At 30.3% G+C, this 21,497-nt stretch overlaps 1 protein-coding gene across 1 annotated transcript in view; it reads right to left on the reverse strand.

The window, feature by feature from the left end:
* Nucleotides 1-20,567, reverse strand: part of LOC119840857 (allatotropins-like) — a 26,986-nt gene extending 6,419 nt beyond the window's left edge. The window contains exons 1-2 of the mRNA XM_038367634.1: nt 20,495-20,567; nt 7-174 (exon numbers count right to left, since the gene is read on the reverse strand). Coding sequence (XP_038223562.1) covers nt 7-172 — 166 coding nt within the window. The 5' untranslated portion in view covers nt 173-174; nt 20,495-20,567. The remainder of the gene's footprint in view (nt 1-6; nt 175-20,494) is intronic.
* Nucleotides 20,568-21,497: the final 930 nt, after the last annotated feature.

The following is a 21,497-nucleotide window of genomic DNA, read 5'->3' on the forward strand; positions in this document are numbered from 1 at the left end:
ACTTACGTTCAGCCCTTGCGCGTTTCCCGAAGCCCCTAGCTGTCATCATTTCGACGTTCTTGAAGCCACGGGTGGGTCGCTGCTGCTTACGCACCATTCGTGTCTCCGGTGCGCTGTCGACCATGCACAGGAACACGGCCACCATGACCGCTAATTGCATTGTGAGATTCATGTCTGGAAAAAAGGGATTTGTTAGTCATCGCCCAGGGTAGAAGTAATGACAAATATGAACCATGTTAGTAGGGAATATCGTAGCCTATCGTAGGTTATGAATTCTTTTATTTGGTGGTTCTAGAGAGTACATTTAACGTACCTATTATAATGTTAAAAATTTGACCTTATTTGAATTTCAGTAAAGGTATTTGACCTGTTTTAACGCATTTTTAACAACATTTTGACGACAAGAAATCGCACACAAAGCAAGTTTGTACGACAATTCCTATCTACTATTATATTACAATTAACAAGCTCGTATCGAATTTTGAAGATAGTAATACTGAAGATTTTAAAATTGGCGCGTTTTGTAATCTACGAAAGATCCTAAGTTCTTTCATCGATTCTAAAAAAGTTCTCGATAAACAACTCAACCGAACGTTTGAATATATATTGTCATAGCACCGTATAAAATTGTTATAATTACCTAACTGTTTCAAGTTGTAATAAATAAACATATTATCTTCGTTTACAAATAATACGACATCATATTTCATAATACTCGTAGTGACACGATGTGAAACTTGATTAATTAGCTAATCAACAAAATTAAATTAAAGGGCGTGCTGACCGTTACAACAACGGTTATAAGAATTATGCATTCGATTAATAAAACGTTATTATTACTTAATTTGTGTTTACAGGAAAAACTTTTGATAAACATTCCAGTTAAATAAGACTTAAATTTAATTTTTAGTTTTATAGCATTGAAATGCTAATGGGGTGCCCCTTAGGCATAAACCGAAAGAATAGAAGAAATTCGATTACTATGGCGAGATCACGGGTGGCCGAGAGGCTAGACGTTGTTACGGTTTGTACAAAAAACGCGGGTTCGAATCCCGCATCGTGAACAAAATTTGTCTATTCTTTCAAAATTTCTCATAAATAAGATTTTTATTTCTTATACATATTTAATTAAATTTTTGAATCAAGTGTATTTCAGCTTGTGATTAATATCTGAACTGTAGGGTTTTATACTTATATTTAAATTAATGCTTGCATAAATAGACGTTAGATGGTAGAATCAAATAGATGAATTGTATACATTTCCACGTCTAAAATGTCTTTATGTTAAAAGATAACGTGAATTTAACAATTGGATTAGCCAGTCGAAAGTTCTAGTGCTTTCTTTGAAGTCGGCTTAAAATATATAAACATAGTAGCTAGACCAACGCAGTGTAGAATAAAAATATTGTAAAACCGTTGACAGTTCCTCGTAACAATAAAACTGAGCGTAAAGTTACTATCACATTACTGGCTAATAAAAACGTAAGTACGCCTACGCCTTGCTAACTGGTGGAGTTATTACATTTACATATTGAAGGCACTCATATTAATTATACGTTTTGAAGTGTCTAGGAGGTTAATATTTGTTCGATTAAAGAGTTTTAGCTGAGATTTGTATTGAATGGAAAGTCTTGGAAGAAGTTGTTAGTAGGAATCTAAGATGGTTATGTGCGGAACTCATACTTCCGTTTAGATAAACGGAATGAGATCTTTGTCAGATCCAATTACAAACTTTATGTACATGACTACTTCTAAATTTATCGAATTCTTCATTTAAAAAACGCCGTAAACTACAATGAATACGCATTTAACAACATTTAAACGAGTTAAGTTAATAAATTTCAGTCAAAAAATGTTTTTATACATATTTCTATATATCTATACACTGTGGGCACACGTCACACGTGCTAACAATCCGTCAGTAATTATACGAATGGACCCATTAACTCCATTTTCTTACCCAAATGGAAAGTTTTGCAACATATTCTGTACCAAGGGCGGCATAATGTTATTATATGGCTTAAGTAATTATAACTTGGCCTTTAATAGAATTATATGCGAGATATATGTGTACCATTTTGGGGTATGGATATTGGACAGTTGATTAGCCCAAGAATTTCACTCTCATCAGTGTAATATTACAGTTTATTTTTCGAGGGTGATGGTGTAGGTACCTAAGTTTGGAAATGTTCAGTTTGAAGTCAGTTTATTATAAGTAAATCAAATAAAAATAAATAAAAACCGGGCCCCATTTTGTGCTTGCGGCCATTTTGAATTTGAAATTTGTCATGCTGTATAATATTTACTAGTCAAGCTATTTTATTCAATACAAATATAGAAGAAGTTATAATAATATTTTATACACAATTTTTTATTTCTTCTCTCCACATAACTTGGTTCCCCTCAAAATGAACTTTAGAATTTACTGTTTACAATACAGCACGTAATGATAATTTAACCTTTTATATAATTGACCAATCGAATCAATTCCTTAAGTTAGCCACTTAAAAGCGCTTTTGTTTTCAAATTACACTGAGTTTGAAACCTAAACCCATTAAGAGCATTTTATTATTACTCAATTTTTATTAGGTACTAGCGGTTATAGGGTATATAATATATATACTATCAATCCAATTTCATATAAACCTCGACTTTCTTAAAATGTCTACATAATTTTTAATATCACGTCATCAAGGGTTCCTAAGGAAAACATTAATCCTCTTTCGGTCTAAGAGAATGTAGCATATTTATAGGTTAATATTAACGAAGCTTGAGAGGTCTTACTGACTATCTACGTCTAAAAATATAGACTCGTGTACGTAAGTTATGCATATATTACAATACAATAATGTGTAATTGATTTGTTTACTCTATACTTTGTATTAGGCATCTTCATATGTTTAAAATTTGTACTTACAAACACATTTATCATAAATGACAAAAATCATAGACATAAACTACCCTATGCTTAGCTGGAGCGAAAATATTGTGGACATGATATATTTAACCCATTTTTTTCGTGCATAAACAATAGCAACTATATATTTTATGTTTTACGTATTGGTGGTTTTTTATTATTTCAAAAATAAATGATAGTTATTTTAACCCTCCGTTGTTTTACCGTATTCGTTTAAATTAAATTGATTTGCCTGGATTCATTTGAATTTATTATCTCTTCTATGCGCCTGTGTACGAATTTTGATGAAATTTGACATTAATATTTGCATTGAATTATCAAAAAGACTCCAAAGAGTAAAAACAAATTCTTAGCAAAATATAACATATTAATACCTTACTGCTATATATAAACATATATACATTTTAAATATATAGGACTGTTGCATAAAAAATTGTCAAAACAAATAACCCTGTGGGCGTAGTCAATTAGGCATCAGAGTATCGGCTAGTAATTAGTAAATTAAATAAAAGCATTCTGCTTGAGTTTGCGAAAGATACACAAAAGCATTCTTTACTTACAGAAGCGAAAAAGTATTTATGTTGATTTTACCAGTACTGTTATTAATGGAATAAAATCTGAAGATTCACCATTAAATTTGTAAGGAATCGTTAGGAAATTCTATGGAGTTTTTGTTATAGTTCCAGGATATAAAGATTGCACTCGGTATTCTAACAGTTTATTTTCACATTATATAAAAAATGGATAATATTATTTATCACCCCAATGCCATAAAACACCTACATCGAAATATTTTTATCATTCCTATTTATGCATAAAGAGTTACAACGCCTTAAACTACAATTCATTGCAATCGTCGTCAACTCTATGTTAAACCAAACAATTGGCAGTTTAATCATCATTAACAAAGTTAGGGTACTTATAGTTTACATCTTGCGAGTTGTTTCGAGTAATCGTTGCTCGAATTATAGCATCACAACTAATTGTAAGGGGAAATAATCTTTATTGTAACTATGGCTGTTACAAGGGAGTGTAATAAACGCATAGAAATAAATAGATTCACGATCGACTTATATCTTTCGTAAGTACCCAAGTACTTAGTTACCAAGGTAAAAGTTATCTTTGCGATTTAAGGAACATACTTGATACTAGATAGGTATATTCCAGTCAAATAATTCAATAAAGTATTATTCGTTGTACGCAATTGAACAATGGACATAGGTATATATATACATGCAATCATAGTCTATATTCTTCTATATATGATTCTATAATCTACTATATATTCTTCTTTATTCATCTCATCATAAATCAAATCAAGACCAGACTAGCAGTGGCAAGTGCTCTAGTTGTCAGAATAACATACTGGACAAACGGTCCAGTAATATCCATTTAAAATTTCTGTAGGTCTAGTAATATCCATTTAAAATTTTATTATACAAAAATTATGCTAATCAGCTAATCAGCTGGTTGTTTTCTAGTAGATTTTACAGACTGGTACTTCCATGTATTCAAAAGATAAATGTATCGTATTTTGTACATTTTTAATCAAACGCAAGAGAAAACGTGTGTCTCTGCAGTGAGAACTAAATTTGGGAATATGATGATTTGTCCAACGTAATGTTTTATTACGATGCGGGCAGTGTAACGCGGATGAGAACAGTTATTAGAGACAGTGATATGGTTGTTATTTGGTATTCACTTGTAACTATTTGGGAACTAAATATAATACCTACATACATACTTGTCTTGAATTTCCACCAAAAATCTGTTTCAAATAGTACTTAGTCCTGCTCTTAGCTACGTCGGTTCTTAAGTCAAAGCTTTACTTCTATTAAGCTTTCGTGTTGCCATTTTGATTTCTCGCAAGATTTTCTCATCCCAATGTATACTTAAAAATACCTTATACGTATAATTTTATTCTCTTTGAACGAGATAGAGTGATCCGTCATTTTTTTTAAATGTTAACATTATATGTGTATATATATTCGGGAGTAGGTAAATGAATATTTACCAGTATTGAGTTATATATATCGGAATATTCACTTAAAGTCATTGCACCTGAAACAACATTATGATTATATTACTGAACGTATATCGTGCGATGTGTTTGACAACATGGGATATCTATGCTCGAATAAGCAGTAATCAGTGTAATGCATATTCTGATTTGCCTAAAATAAGACAAGTCTAGGAACACGTACACACACACGTTTTGCTGTCCGCCTCGACTTCGTCTGTGATACTTATTTGCTTATGTCATACAGTTGAGATGCAGCTTACTCATGGTGAAATAATTTGTGGTATCGATCAAGTATTTTATGTGTGAAAACATTACAAATATACGTATAAATACACAAATGTCTACTCTTTATAATGGTGGTTGGGATTGCTCAATGTTAGTTTTTAATTAAATAAACATGCGAAAGCAATGGCGAATAAGTTACGAATAACATCTGAGTTTTTAAACTGATGGAACTGTTATTACGGCGTCATGGTTTGCAATTACCTATGCAAATATCAGGTTTAAACACCAACTGTTAAAAAAATAAAGCCTACAGCTAATGTGCGATCAAATTGAATATTGTAATAAAACTTATTAAATTCTTTTTATATCAAGTATAAATATACTTTTATTTTTTTAACATTTTTAAGAATGTTACATTACTTATTTTTAAATACTTAAAACGAATATCATTTCATTCAAATCCATATTTATGAGTATTAAAATAAAGGATTATATAAATATTAAAATAAAAATATGAAGATAGTAAGAACAGCGGAAATATGAATTTATTTCATAAAACAAAATCGTCCACTTTATAAAGCTGTTATTCTTAGTATGATATTTCTATCTAGATTGGAAAAGCGATAATCCGGATTATGTAAATATTATAAAGGGTAATAGTTAAGTGCAGTCCAGTGAAAGTACTGTATAATTTTTGTATGCACTCCCTCTATAGCTTTCAACTACCTTTCAACCTATTAACATGCTTAATTAGGTTAGCGTTAAGAGGTTTTCCTTGCAGGTAAATTACATTTATTATTATACACGAGTCTTAAGACATATGATGTCTGCTAATGTAATATATTATAAGAAGGTTGAAAACTAAAAATGTAAAATGTTTCTTAAAAATTTTATACGAAAGAGATGTCGCAATGACAAAGAAGATTGTAGCACATAGTTTAACTTTGTATCCATTAGAGACTTCAATAATAATAATTCGTTTCTACAAAACAGATCACCTACGTCCCTTGGGGGAAGGAACATTATAAGTTATCACTATATTACATTATGGAAACAACATCACCAGGTACAAAAATAGTAGAAAAAATGTCTTAATCCATTATCAGATAACATAATACTACCATTACGTTGTTTTCACAATTGCGACTCGCGACAAATACACACAAAAACCCGAAACAAAGTATCGCCAAACCAAAAATACATCCATTTCAAAGGGCCACGACGCCAAGGGCCAAAATGTTCCCTTTCAGATGGGAAATAAAACACTGAATATTTTACAACGCCTTTTTATGAAGCGAAACAATTTGACCATTATTTTCAACGCTTTTACCGTGATTGGTTTGTTTATGTATTTTTGGCGTTTATTGAATATAAATTCACATTATTTAAAACTACGTATAGGCTCTTTATGAATTGCTATTTCACATATTGATTAATTAGGTAATAAAGAGTTTTTCTAGTTATCTGGAGGCACGATAGTAGCCGCCAAGTTAAGTAAACAAAACAGTGGCATACGACCGACGGCATACGGCCATTCCATACTTTTCTCGGAAAGCAAATTCATCAATTCAGCCGTTTTTTGACACTCTTGTATTTTTTACATCAGTACAGTTACAAACACTAGTTGGATATAGATTATATATGTGTATGTAGAAGAGTCGCTACGCAAACCCAGCTTGAAGCAGTTCATCCTGACTGCATCAAGCAGACCGTGTGTCGGTCAAAAGGTACTATTGGGAATTTTCGGTATAACAAAATTTAAACTAATTCTCTTGCATTTGCATGTATAGTTTAAAGACAAAATTTCCTTCCTAATTTATGTCTTACTCTCATTATCACCTATTCCTATTACATTATTCTCTATAACTTTAAAAACGAGCAATATTTCAAGGCCTACCTTTATAAATACATATTTGATATTTACCCGGTTAATCTATTTATTGAGTATATGTACAATGTACATAAATGGAAATGTAAAACAGTGAACAATGACTACCAATGTTTTCGTCATAATATCACCCCTTAAACATTTTCAAATAAAGTAAATCTTCTAATTTAAAAGGCAAATCATAATTTGATTAATATTGTAATCTCGTTAATTCTACCTCTATTTTACGTTCGAAGACGTTTACTTTGAATTTAAGTAAATTAAAGAAATACTGTCTTATATTCGCAAAATTGTTGATGAGCGCAAAAAGGTTTTATAACAATCAGACTTACCTTTGCGTCACATTTTGTGATTGGTTGCTATTGATATTGTCTTGATTGACTAACGTTACTTTGAGAATGAAATTTTAACTTCAAAATTTGCACGGTAGATAAAAATTTAGCAAATTTAAAAACTTAATTTGCTTTAGTATGTATACATTTATAATTTACTGGCTGCGCCCCGCGGTTTCACCCGCGTAATTCCGTATCCCGTAGGAATATCGGGATAAAAATTTGCCTATATGTTATTCCGGTTGTCCAGCTGTCTACGTACCAAATTTCATTGCAATCGGTTCAGTAGTTTTTGCGTGAAAGAGCAACAAACACACACACACATCTTTACAAACTTTCGCATTTATAATGTTAGTAGGATTTATTCTAATATCATTTTTGTTATAAGGAAGAGAAAAAAAAGCAAATCGCAACATTCACGTGATTGAGCAATACAAAATTTTAGCACATCTTTATAACATACCGGGGCAATAAAAGAGGCTTCATAAAATTGATGTTTTCCCACGGTTCGATGCTAGTACCGAACTTGTTTGTGTATAGAATACTAATATAGAAGGTTTACCTTTTTTTTACTATTTCATGACAAAAGTACTTACTACGTACTTAAAGATTTTCGAATAATATGTGCTTTATTAATAATTGTTTTATTAAAATGTATTCTTATAATACTTGTTATATTTTGTGTTTTCATAATAATAAATTCAATTTTTAATATAGCCGTTATTTTAAAATTTGAAGTTCAATTCTATTCCCTAAAGAAATACGAATGCGTGTTAATTAGAATGGGCATAATTTACTACCACACCTTTCCTATTATTTTAGTAAAGAAACATTATGATATCATAAAATTTGAGCTATATTTAGTTTATATGTGCCAATTGCAAGGCATAACATGATTTAGGAATAATTATAGTTGCTTTCACAGCGTCGTTGCTAAAATTAGAAAATTTGCTTTGACATTTCACTTCCTTTAACTAAAAATAGTTAAATAACGCGAACATTTCTGAAAATAAGTTTTCTTTGAAATGTAATTAATGAAGATTACTTTTTCTGTGTCTATTATTATAAGAATTGTTATCAATAGTCTGTAGTTTCTAAGAAACTCAGTACCTCGGCTGTTCAAAGCTGTAATTTTTATTTACTACTAACAAGACCTTTCTTTAACTATCTGAATAAGCAGAGGTTTTATGAAGTAAGAGTAAAATAGTAAGTTCCTTTTTATATCCGCTATTACTCCTGTATTACAGTAGTCCAAATTCACCTTCGCTCATAAGTCGAAATTACAACTTGTGAATCCAACGGGAGTTTTCAAACGAGTAAATATTTTGTACTCTTTGCAGTGAGAAACGTCATACGACTTTATCTTCTTTTGTTTTTAAACACCGGGAAAAAAGCGCCTTTGATATCAGGCGAAACTTCCTGTACTTTTTGAATATGTATATAACATTTCTAGTTTGATGCTTTGGAAGAAGCTAATATGAAAATTTAAAATATATATACTTACGTGAATCAAAATACTATATCAATTAAATACAACATCGGATTTTAAAATGAAAACAATACCTATCAGTCAAAAAGAATCATGTCTACCGGTTGACAATCTACGGAGTTATCGATGTATTTATATATAACAACTTCCGTCATTGTGGGTTGAAAAACAAATAAATACTATGACGACACACTTAATGGTAAGCAAATGTATGGTAAATATAGCTATCAGTTTGCTCAAAAGCATTTTCACGTTTAGTTTTGACAGCTTTTCTACGTTCAGACTAAATCTATCCAAGTTTCCGTCACACGGTTTTAGTAATCAATTTGTTATTATAAGCATTAACTAAAATGTATGTGTAAGCTTAACATATTTCCAATCAATAGTGATTAGATTATAGCCTTAAAGCAGATCAGAAGTTTTCTAATATGTTTTCTTTCTTAGCGTCATAGGACACAATTTAGTTAGACTTTGCATTCACGTCAAAGGAGGCCTGATAAGTTAAGCAAATGAAACTTTCAATATCATATTACATTTTTAACTTTTATTTAAGAGCCCTGCTTCAAAATTTATCTTTATTATGTTTTATATCAAGCCTGCGTACTATTTTAGAACATTTAAAAGAATACCTAATCATGAGATATAAAGATATTTAAATAAAAATTATTATTTTCTTCCCAGCTATAATCGTTATACTATACAAATATAAAAACAAAGAGGAGTAGGGTGAGAATTAATAGTAAGAGATAATTGTCGTCCCTTTATAATGTTTTCATTAAATTAATTTGAAATTAGATAACAAGTGACCGCTAAACTGGGTTCACACTTAACCGTAAGTCCTTAATTACTCAAAGGGATTCGAGTTAATCAATTTACTAAACTTATTAAGTAAATAACTGTTGCCTATATAAAGACACTTTCATTAAAAATAACATTTTCAGCAAAAAATTTAAATATCTCGTAACACAGTTTGTAAGACGATAATCGAAAAGCTATCGATAATAGAACAGTTTTCTTTAATGTAAAAACACGTATTTTGTGGGCATGATCACATAATATAACCAGTTATTAATAATAGCATATCTAGGGGTAGATAATTTATATATCATCACATTTTTAACACGCTTTTATTAGCTTGACCTGTATGTTTGTTAATATTGTAACCAACTCCTTTAGACTTAATTTGGACCCATTTTAAACGGACAGATTTGAATCAAGCTCTGTAAAAGAATTTCATGAGTTTTCCTCATTATCCTGCTTATATGTATGCGCTGTATAAGAGCGAGTGAGACAATTTAGTATATTATTATATTATAGAGTGTGTTTATTTATTTATTTTTATTCAATCGGAAGCTCTATTTTTATCTTGCATCTCATCTGCCTTATCATGTTGTCTTAATAAACAATTGAACCGTAGTGTAGCCTACACGGGGTCTAGAGGTATTGAATTTGGTTTATAGGAAATTAAAAATATGTAGATGAATTCGCCGCGTATTAAGAATATTCGATTATTTTTGGAGCATCGGAAAAATTACAATCTGTCTAAACGGCTAAACTACTCACATCGTGAAATGGCAGATAAGTAATGTTATGTTAGTTCACTTATTATTCCCTTTATCAAGAAGCACAAAGCAAATTTGCATTAACTATCCGAAATGTATCGAAATGTACAATAGTTTCTCCCTCAAGGATTACGGGATTGCTCTCGATTGCTTATGGCCTTATCGTAAAGTTGTGATAAACATAAATGCAAATTAAACTTATGTATGTAAATTTTACCGTTTAATGCGAGAGGTAGTTCTCATGCCCTTCATACTAACTGTATATCCTAATAAATTAATAACCAAATGAAATAATTTAATAACTTAAAATGGTAATGCTGAAAAAACTTACAAAAAGTTTCACAATATCTACACGGGCTATCTGTTATAGTATACAAATTTATTTATATTATATTCATATTATGGACATATTATAGCCAAGTATATGTTATTGTGAAACAACTGCCTTATGTTCCTATAATTAAAATAGTTCTATAGTATATGATATTACCTCTACCACAACTTCAATTTGTTTCATTACTGAAATATTTGTAATTATAGCATGTTCTTTGTATGATTTTCGCATCATAAGACACTACCTCAAACACTTTGGTAATTATTGTACAAAATGACAATAACCACCAACGATTTCATTAAAAGGACGTAAATAAATGCTTTATTACAACCTAAATATAATTAAATATGTTAATTATATTTTTCTTAATACAGTATTATTAAGAGACAATTAATATGAACGTGCTAATAAATTGTCTATGAAAATAATGTCCGGTTTATTTTTATTAGCCGATGTCACAAAAGCGAAGGAGGTTCAGTCAAATGTTTTTTTTGGCTTTGTAACTGATTACTCCATAGTTTTTACTCTATTAATATGATTCTTTATGTGTTTGATTGTAATATTTGGCCTCATTTTAACTTGTACCTTCCCTCCAAGTGACCTTTTTGTAAAAAATAATTATTTTATTTTATACTGTTAAAGAAATATACAGTCGCGTGAAATAACGATGTAAAAAGTATAAATTAAGTAACAATACAAATTTACTTTTAATTAAACAATAGCTAGGTATCGCTACTATAATTTATTAAAAATTTGCGATTGAATATATTATTTTTCGTATTCAATCGTAAATTTCTAATAAAATATACAGATAACGTATTTACGCTTCGTTTTAACAAAATATTATATATTCTCGTTTCATTATAAAGGCCTCTTCAAAAATGCTTAATAAAGCCATTGGATACTTTTACAGATACGCTTTGGTCCTGAACTGAGAACAATGTTGAATTTGCTTGTCCTATCAACGAGCCTCGATATGAGAGAACAGACGGTTGTATGTTGAGTAATTACAACGTCCGAAACAATTGAATACTGATCGTACTGGGTAAAATAAGCAAGCTATAGATTGTCGGCGCTGATCCAACGACACAGTAATTACTTTTGGGTATGTATTTCCTACTCCTTTATAAACTGAGGTATTTATTTTAGGTCCGAAGCATTTACAACGTTAACGAATTATTTAAAATATATTCCCATACGGTTTGGTACACAATAAAGATTTTGATTTGATTCGATTTGATATAATATCACTGTATTCTTATTATAACAAAGATTTACTACTATTTTCGAATCGTTAAAAGAACTTTTTACTATATACTTTTTACTAATTGTCGTACGGATCATTTTTTACATGATTTTTAATATTAGTGTTGTTATAAATATAACAAAAAATGACTTAAGTGATAATTAATTACACACTTATATAATAATGTGAGTGATAAGTTAAACATGTTAAATTCTATATAGGACTTCTAAAATAATAACTTAATTATCCTTCAAGATGAGGAAAGTAGGTAACCTAATTGAAATTGATACGGAGTTTTAATGAAGTCTACGTTTTAGTGATCATAAACATTTAATATGATATTACCCATTAAATATTAATATAGCGTGTTTAAAAATTAATTTGCTTACCTTCGCTACATAATTTTTAATGTTACACGTTAATAATTTATTCACTGACATTGCATGAAAGTGTTTGAGACTAATTTATATTATACCTAGTTAGAGAAGTGTTTGCCTGTTAAAACTGTTAAATTAAATTTAAATGTATATCTTCAAACAGCCAATTAATTACAAATTAAAAAAAAATGTTTTATGAGAAAATTTTAAAGAAAAGAAAAAATATATTCTGTTCTAAAAAAATTTTCTGATAAACAAAGCTTTTGAATGCTTTAAAACTCAATATTTAAAAAAAGATATCAGTTATTTGCCCGAATCGTTTACGTCACATGATATTTTTATAGATTGGTTCCGTTTTGTGAATGATTTGGCTTAAAATCGATCCCTAAATATGGATCTGTAGGTAATCTGAATTAAAATAATAAAATATATAATTTACTCTTATAGTGGATGGAATTGTAATACAATAATTATTTTAACAAAAACTTAAACTGCCTTCAAATTGTCAGAACTAGACCGAATTTAAATGGGTGGGACCAGCTTTCAAATAGAAAATTAATCACAAATATCGGTTCACCTAGTAAAAATTTATAACCACCTCCTTTTTTTAGGACTCCATTGAAGCACTTAGGATAATATTGTGTTGTAACGACAACGTGAGAGAAGGGCATCGTAATAAAACTTTACACGTATGTAAAGAAAGTGGCTGGAATATAGATATTCATAAGCACTATATTGTACTTACAATATATTCATATTTACATGAAAATAAGAGAAATATATTTAATTACCTAGCTTCCAAAGCTGTATGTGTTTCTGTAAGGTCAGTAATTATATGTATTTTTGTGATTTTTACAGTTTTTTAAATTATAGTAATTATATGTTTAATTTATTACATTAACATTGTATTATCAACTGATTTAAAAAAGGAGCAGGTTATCAATTAGACTGTATATTTGTGTCTATTATTTTTTGTATCACTGCAAATGGGTTGCCCCCTTTTAAGGGATAAGAGATAAAGAAAGTTGAAAAAGGCGGTCTCCTACTGTATATCTTTTGTTTTTTTTTTATGTCACAGCGGGCAGCTGAGCTGGTGGTTCGCCTGATGGTAAGCGATCACCACCGCCCATAAACATTCGCAAAGGTAGTACCTCTGTGAATGCGCTGCCCGCTTTTATGGGGTAAGAGAAAAGGAAAGGATTGACGACTGGAAAGATGGAATGGACTAGGACGGGTGAGGAAAAGGAAACGGGCCTCCGGCCCCCCCACTCACCGTACGAAACACAGTGGCATGCCACTATTTCACGCCGGTTTTCTGTGGGGGTGTGGTACTTCCCCGGTGCGAGCTGCCCCAATTCGTGCCGAAGCGTACTCGACTCCCACAATGAACTAAAATATTTACTATATCAGTTCTGCTACTTTATCTTTATGGCATTGTATCATTTATGACCATTTGAACTTATCAAATCTTTTGTGCAAGAAGTTTATAAGGAATCCATCAGAATAAGTTGTCAATTTTGCAAACTTGCCGTTTCATCCGACCACTTTCTAATAGATGCTTCATTAATTACCTTTTCAAATAAACGCTGTGTCATGCGCTTGTTAATTGAAACCTCTTTATTTAGTATCGTTTCGTTAGTTAACGAACGTGGTTTTGTTTAACAGGTGATTCAGAGAATTACAATTTTAAGCGTTATAATCTATAAATTAAGGTTGTGTTTTATTTATGTAAATTTATGCATTTACAAAAGGTACGTTATTAATATCCGCGCGAACATCGATGTAATTTTCGATTGATATTTGGTGTTGTTGATTAAAGAATTTAATTAAAAAGCTGTTAAATGCTTGCAGCATTTATGCATAATAAGAGATTTTTTTATTTTCAATCTTTCCTTCGTTTCTTGTGCTCGGAAAGCCTCAAATGACAGTTGAAAGAATAATAAATACAATTAATCTTTTTATTTTAAATGAGCTAATTAGCTACTTTATAAAATACGCCTCCAAATTTTACCAAAAAAGTAGAGTATTTCAATATGTTGTTTACTGAAAATACTATATTTAATATTAACACGTGTTTATAATGAATTGTAAAAATTAAAAGGAAACAAATTGTGAACTTAACTGCGTATGTAGTGATTCTGAAAGGAAAAACTGCTATTTTCATCAATGGCTCTGTTGTATGCACTTTGTAAAGGATTCTAGCCTATTCAAAAGTTTTCAAACGCTCAAAGTGCATATAGTCGTACCTTTACTGGAAAATTCTTTTATCACATATATTTTACTAATTTATAACTTTATAGCTTTTTATTTCTAGATAGATTAAGATAATAAAATGATAAAGGGAATATTTTTGAAAGAAATCTATCAATCATGTATTTTATTACTTTTGTAGTAGGATTTTCGTTGCAAAAAATATTCTAGAACATCTTAACAAATACTAAATAAGAATTTCGTAAGTCGAAGCGCCTCATAAGCGAAGCGCATGAGTTATTTCTCAAGTGAATGTTTGCATTAAAAGTAACTCTATCTGTTTTCTATCGCACTAGTGTTATAATAATTGTTGCATTTAAAAGATGTTCCACGATTTATTATATGAACTAGCTGTGACCCGCGGTTGAAACCGCGTAAGTCCGTATCCCGTAGGAATATCGGTATAAAAAGTGCCTATGTATTATTTCAGTTGTCCAGCTATCTACGAGGCAAATTTCATTGCAATCGGTTCAGTAGTTTTTGCGTGAAAGAGTAACAGACGCACACATACATATGCATCCATCCTCACAAACTCAACACAAACACAAAATGTCAGGAAGAGTCATAATAAATTGGGACTACTCAAACGCCTCCTATTTGTTAAAAAAACACGAATATGACATTTTCTAAAAAAGATTCCTAGCTAGATCGATTTATCGCCCCCGAAACCCCCTATATACTAAATTTCATGAAAATCGTTGGAGCCGATTCCGAGATTCCAATTATATATATACATATATATATACAAGAATTGCTCGTTTAAAGGTATAAGATAAATAGAATTATTTATATTTATTCCGTGGACGTAATGTATGCAAACTAGCCTGGTAAGGATATCTCCCGAAAAACTTAACTGATTAAGTCCATATTACATGTATTATGTAAAACTAAGACCTTTCAAAGATCACGGTGTTGTGTGTTTGCTTAAACTGTTGTTAATTATATAGGACGACTGACATTACAAACTAATATATAATAATTAGGTTAATTACTACCTACTACTATTTAAATATTACAAAATTAAATTGTACAGAACTGTACGTCTACCCGGACGGAGCTGGGTCGAGCAGCTTAGCAATAAATGTCAATTATATTGATACCGGATTGGAAATTAAAATTTCTTTAAACTTTATTTAATCTATTCCTCGTGAATGTATGACAGTGTAAATGTACTACACTAAAAAACTACACAAAATTGAAAACAAAATAAACAGGCCCTAATGCTCTCGAGTCTAAGTTTATTATTGAATCCGTTTTAGCTATGTCTTAGTATCGCCGTACACGGTCACCGGCCGCAATCACAAAACTTCGCCACAAGTATATTTCATGTATTTTTATATATTATATGTTAACAGCAGTGGTGGCTCAGTGGTGAGAACCTCGGACTTCAAAATCGATGAGTTCGAGACCGAGCGAGCGTGCGGGTAATAAATTGATTTTTCAATTTATCTGCGCAAGTTGATAAAATCACCATTGCTTAAAACGGTAAAGGAAAACATCGTGAGGAAATCGGCATATCCACGAATCAAAAAGTTCGACGAAATGCGACATCTGCCTACCCGCACTTGGCCAGCGTGGTGGACTATGGCCTGAAACCTCATAGGAGGGCTGTGTCCCAACAGTGGGAACATATATGTGCTGATGATGATCACACATCGTTCCCTAGTAATCGCTTCTCGTGGCAGCGTTTGGGGCGGTTTTATGTATGTGTGCGGCTATCCTTAGTTCTATGAAATCAGATATTGCTATTGTATTCTTTGAAAACGTTCAATTCGCAAGGTTAGACGAGTACGTACGAAGTTTGTGAAGTTCATACTGCAAGCGAAGCTCACAGTTATCTTAATTAAATAACAATTCTACGCTATTGTGAATAGAAAATGTATGATTCATTTGAATGAATAGATAACTTGTTGCGCTTCTCGTTGTCTCGGTCTTGTTTTCTTTCGGATAAAACGTTTTATGAGAGCTTCGTTTTATTTTTGTTTCACAATGCAAATACAATATTCTCGAAACTGTTGATATAAATAACGTTATAAATAACTTTCGTCACATTCTTCATAATATCGTTTACGGTGTACGATTAATGTTACGTACGTACGGTAAAAAAACATTGTTATAGAATACAGATTTGATTTCTATTAATGGCCTGGCCCAACTGAGGCCAATTAGGGTGTATCGAATACGAGATTTGCTGAAATATTTTTTTAATTTGAAATAGAATGGAAACTTTCATATACAACGTGCAATCTCCGGCATTGTTCAATGTTCAAAGCTCAGACTGAAAGTCCAATATGACGCCTAGTTGATTTTTAATGCCAAAAATGTGTTGGTACCAGATTCGTAAATAGAACTGCACTTAATGTAAAGCATTGCTTATAGAGTTTGAATGAAGGATTTTAATACTAAACATATAATAAATTTGAAGTTTAAATTGGCGTGGAATAGTGCAGTACTGTATTTTGTTCGGTGAGTTTGTGAAATATTTTCAAAGATATTAATTATCTCTGCAAATGTTCATAGGCGATGGTGGCTGCTTACCATCAGGCAACACACAAGCAATTTGTTACAAATCATCTTCTTTATAAACATCCTAATAATATTATATATGTCAACCCATTCATTATAAGCAAATATCAGTAAAATTTTTCGAAATGGCCACTAAATGAACTAAGTTGGTAGAGATGGCTTTTAGCCATAAGGCCGCCATTTGCATACTAGTTTTAAGTTGCTTTTGTTAAGTTTTTCTCTGATTTATATTTTGTAAGTGTGCAATAAAGAATAAATAAATAAATAAGTTCTATCGTTGAAAATGAATGAAGGTGTATGTTATATACCCTAAGTATAAAGCATAATAATTCATCATAATCTAGGGTTAAAAATATTTTCATTCATTTATTTTTTATTTAATTTAAATTATAATAAAAAAAACATGCTCTTCAACTTACATCTGGTCTGGATAAAAGCATTTCTATTACATGAAGGTATAGTGTCTGAATTTAACCTTGTTTGGAATTACTCAGATTTTCGAGAACCTTCCATAGATCCAATTAACGAATTGTACTCACATGTGATAAAACTCCAGTGTCACAAAGAGCTACAGGATATTTTTGTAACTTGTCTTTTGTATATTGTGAATTTATATCAGGGACAATTACATTAAAATAGCGTACGTTCTATGTCTATGTATGTGTAATTAAATAAAAGTATCTGTTGAACCGGGCAATTTCCGAAGAAGAGATCAAAAAGCGTATAACACGAACGTTAAAATAACTATTAAGGTTTAATTTACTTCGGTCATGACTCTTCGTTTAAAAAACGTGTCTCCGTGTCTTTGTTTAGTGGTCACAGTGACAGAAAAATAGGACTTATTTTATTTAAAGGAAATAAATTATCAATTTTTTTACATCAGTCTTTATATTTTAGCTATCTGATCTGACGATAAAATACAATATTTTAAGCCTTAAAGATATCTTCCGTTCTTAAAAGTTTCCGTTTAAAAATAAGTAGTTAATACTAATATGAATTTCAAGTAGGTAATTTATAAAATGAATTTGTATGAAAGAACTTAAAATAGTGAAATATATAATAGTCAAATTGAAATAATATATTAAGAAATATTAAATGGGTTGTTACTTTATATGCAATGTTCAACATAACATTAAAAACATAAAATATTAAGAATTTTAACAAAATGTTACACACTACTTCTAATAATCTATATATAGTTTAGTCTATAGTTATATAAAGAAAATGCTAAAAGTAGATAAATCAAAGGATATTTCAACCACCTGGAAAATTCTTCATTAGTTTAATTACACATCCACGGATTATTTGAATAATTTATTCCATTGAAAATTAAGCCATTGGCTTCATTAAATCGCTATAGTTCCAGCATCATTGGTTGGCTTAATAAAACAATTTTGAAGTTAGAGTAAAAAATCAACCGACTTTCATTTCACGTGTGCGCTCAAATATTAGGTTACCGTTTCGACGCAACAAATTTAGTGCCTGCTAATTTTCTAAATTAACGAACTATTGCGTATGGATAATTTTTGCCTTTGTACATTGCACTCGCTATCTGATTATTTGTTTTTTTTTTATTATTAAGAAAAATCGTTCTATATTCAAATAGCATAAAGTTTACTCTTTATGCCCACAAAAAAGGTGATCGACGGAATTAAAAAAATTCAGCATAGAAATGTGAGTGCTCTAGCGAATGACATAAAAAAAATAATAGCAATTTGCGATCGCATATTTTAATTACATAAAAAGACACGTGTCTTGACACAGATTATTAAATTATTACTTTTATTTTTTTCCGACCAAAAATAATGTTGTTTGTTTCGAAAACTTTATTTACATTTTTTATTATGGTTCAGTGGAATCTCTTAAGTCGAAGAAGGCCGGCAGGCTGAAAATATTTATATATTACTAGCTGCACCCGGCAAACGCTGTTCTGCCTTACTCTTATCATTTAGGGGTATGAAAAATAGATGTTGGCCGATTCTCATAGATACCGGATAAGCACAAAAAATTTCATCAAAATCGGTCAAGCCGTTTCGGAGGAGTATGGCAACGAAAACTGTGACACGAGAATTTTATATATTAGATTATCTTTATATTTATATTTATTATCTTTATATTATTTTTTTTATATAATGATCTAATTAGAAATATATGAAGTGTTTGAAAGGATTCTGTTGAATCAAATCATTTTTATTACGTATGGGCGATTAATAAAATTGGTTTTATAGATTTTAGCACACTAAAGGAATTTATAAAGTTATTCTTACTTAATATGAACACGTAGATCGGTGTTGTGTTTCACCATTAATAATTTATATACTTTTATTAACCGACTTTCCCAAAAAGGGAGAAGGTTGTAAATTGGAGAGATTCATTTTCGTTATGATAGTTAATAACTCAGTTTTCTTTTTTCAATGTAAATACAATATTGATACTTTATGAGATTATAAATTTATTTCAAATGAATAAGAGTTTGTTTCGAAGTACGTTTTTAAAATTAACTCTTTACAAGTGTTATTAATAAATATATACATCTTTATAAATTGCAAATGACGTACTTGTTGAAGCAAAATACAAAAAAAATTCTTAAGGACAAATACACAATATAAAGTCTTTACATTACTTTTACCTAAAACTAACCTTCAAATTCAAATTCTATTAATAAATAGAGTCCTATGATATATAATCGACCTAATTTTAGAACGGCATAAAACAACATTAAAAAAAAACGTAGACATAAATGTCATTAATACTTTCCGGAAATAATAATTAACTTTCCTTTTAGTGAAATAATTTAATACACTTTCGCTTTACTCATGATTCTTTTCGGATAACGAGATATTTCCGCATACCTTTGATGTAATTATCATCGTCCTAAATTAAATAGCGTATTTGTAAATTTTAATTATGAATCGGCTTATATAAAGGGATCCCTCAAAGGGAATATATGACATTTAAGCTGGATCCAATATAATATAACATCACAATTCACGGCCCAGTAGACAAGCTCGTAACGCGAGTAAAGCTAACAATATACTTTTAATTAAACGCTGTTTTTCGTATATTTTCAATGAAACAGTTTTTACTGTATTTTTTTAATTTAGCTGAGTCGATGATTTTATATTAAATAAACCTTGAATATAATTTTAAATTATGCTTTTCATATTTTAAACAAGTAATAATTATTTTCATCCATCATTATATAATATCTATCTTTTTACGTACTTTAAAATTAATCAAAAAAGTTTTTGCTCTCACGCATTTTATTAAAAAAAAGTAATTTAAAATTAAAAATTATCCCAGTTATATTGACACATAAACTTACCTGTAAGTTATCGTACGACACACTACTTAGCACTAGCTCGGCGGTTACTGCGCGCACTCGGTACACGTGAAGTGACTTGTTCGTGGTACAACAGTGCGTTTTATACCTACCGCCGGGACGGGATGCGTAGCGGTTGGTCTGCCGTAGAACGCCGCGCCCCGCGTAGGCGTGCGTAGGCTTCGCCTACGGTGAACCGCTGCAGATCTCTTGTGCTGATTTTGATTGTTTTTTTTTAAATCAGACAATTAATTAAAGTTTAAAGAAAAAATTAAATATCCAGAACGTTTATTGTTGTCATTTTTTTGTAATTTGTGCAAAATTAGAATAGTATAAGAATAAAAAATGTCTTGTATAAAAACGGTGTCATAACTCTAATAAATTCACACCTTTACTTGATTGTAAAAAAAAAAAACTGTGTTTTATAAACTTTTTAAATAAGTTATATTAACGTGAAAGCCTTGTATATGATTATATTAATTATACTTTTCTCTACAATGTTATTTACAAGATTTAAATTACAGCATCGTAGAACATATTAATATAAGATTCTCAAATTTATTATAATTATAATACGATTGCATTATGATGTTATTCTTAGAAATCTTTCTTAATTCTTACCGCTTAGCAAATTTACTGTTAATGTATTAACCGGATATATTTTATAATTTTACACACATACATACATATATTTGACACAAAAAAGACAAAGAGAACATAGTGAATTATTGAAAATTGGCTATTCCCTCTATGGACACCTCGTTTGTCAAAATTGTTTGTACATACTTGATCATTTTACGTACTAAAGTAACCAGTTGTAATCATGTTCAAATATTTACTCATTCACTATGAGAATACTTTCATCGAAGATAAAATAATCAGAGTAAAATTTCTAAATAAAGTCACGATTCAAAAGTTTTAAGCATTTATATATTTAATTAAATGTAATTTTAAAGATTCTCTGAAGAAACTTTGTGCTTTTATCGCATTAATTATTTATTAACTA

The sequence above is a fragment of the Zerene cesonia genome, chromosome 7, assembly GCF_012273895.1.
Source record: "Zerene cesonia ecotype Mississippi chromosome 7, Zerene_cesonia_1.1, whole genome shotgun sequence".
NCBI lineage: Eukaryota > Metazoa > Arthropoda > Insecta > Lepidoptera > Pieridae > Zerene > Zerene cesonia.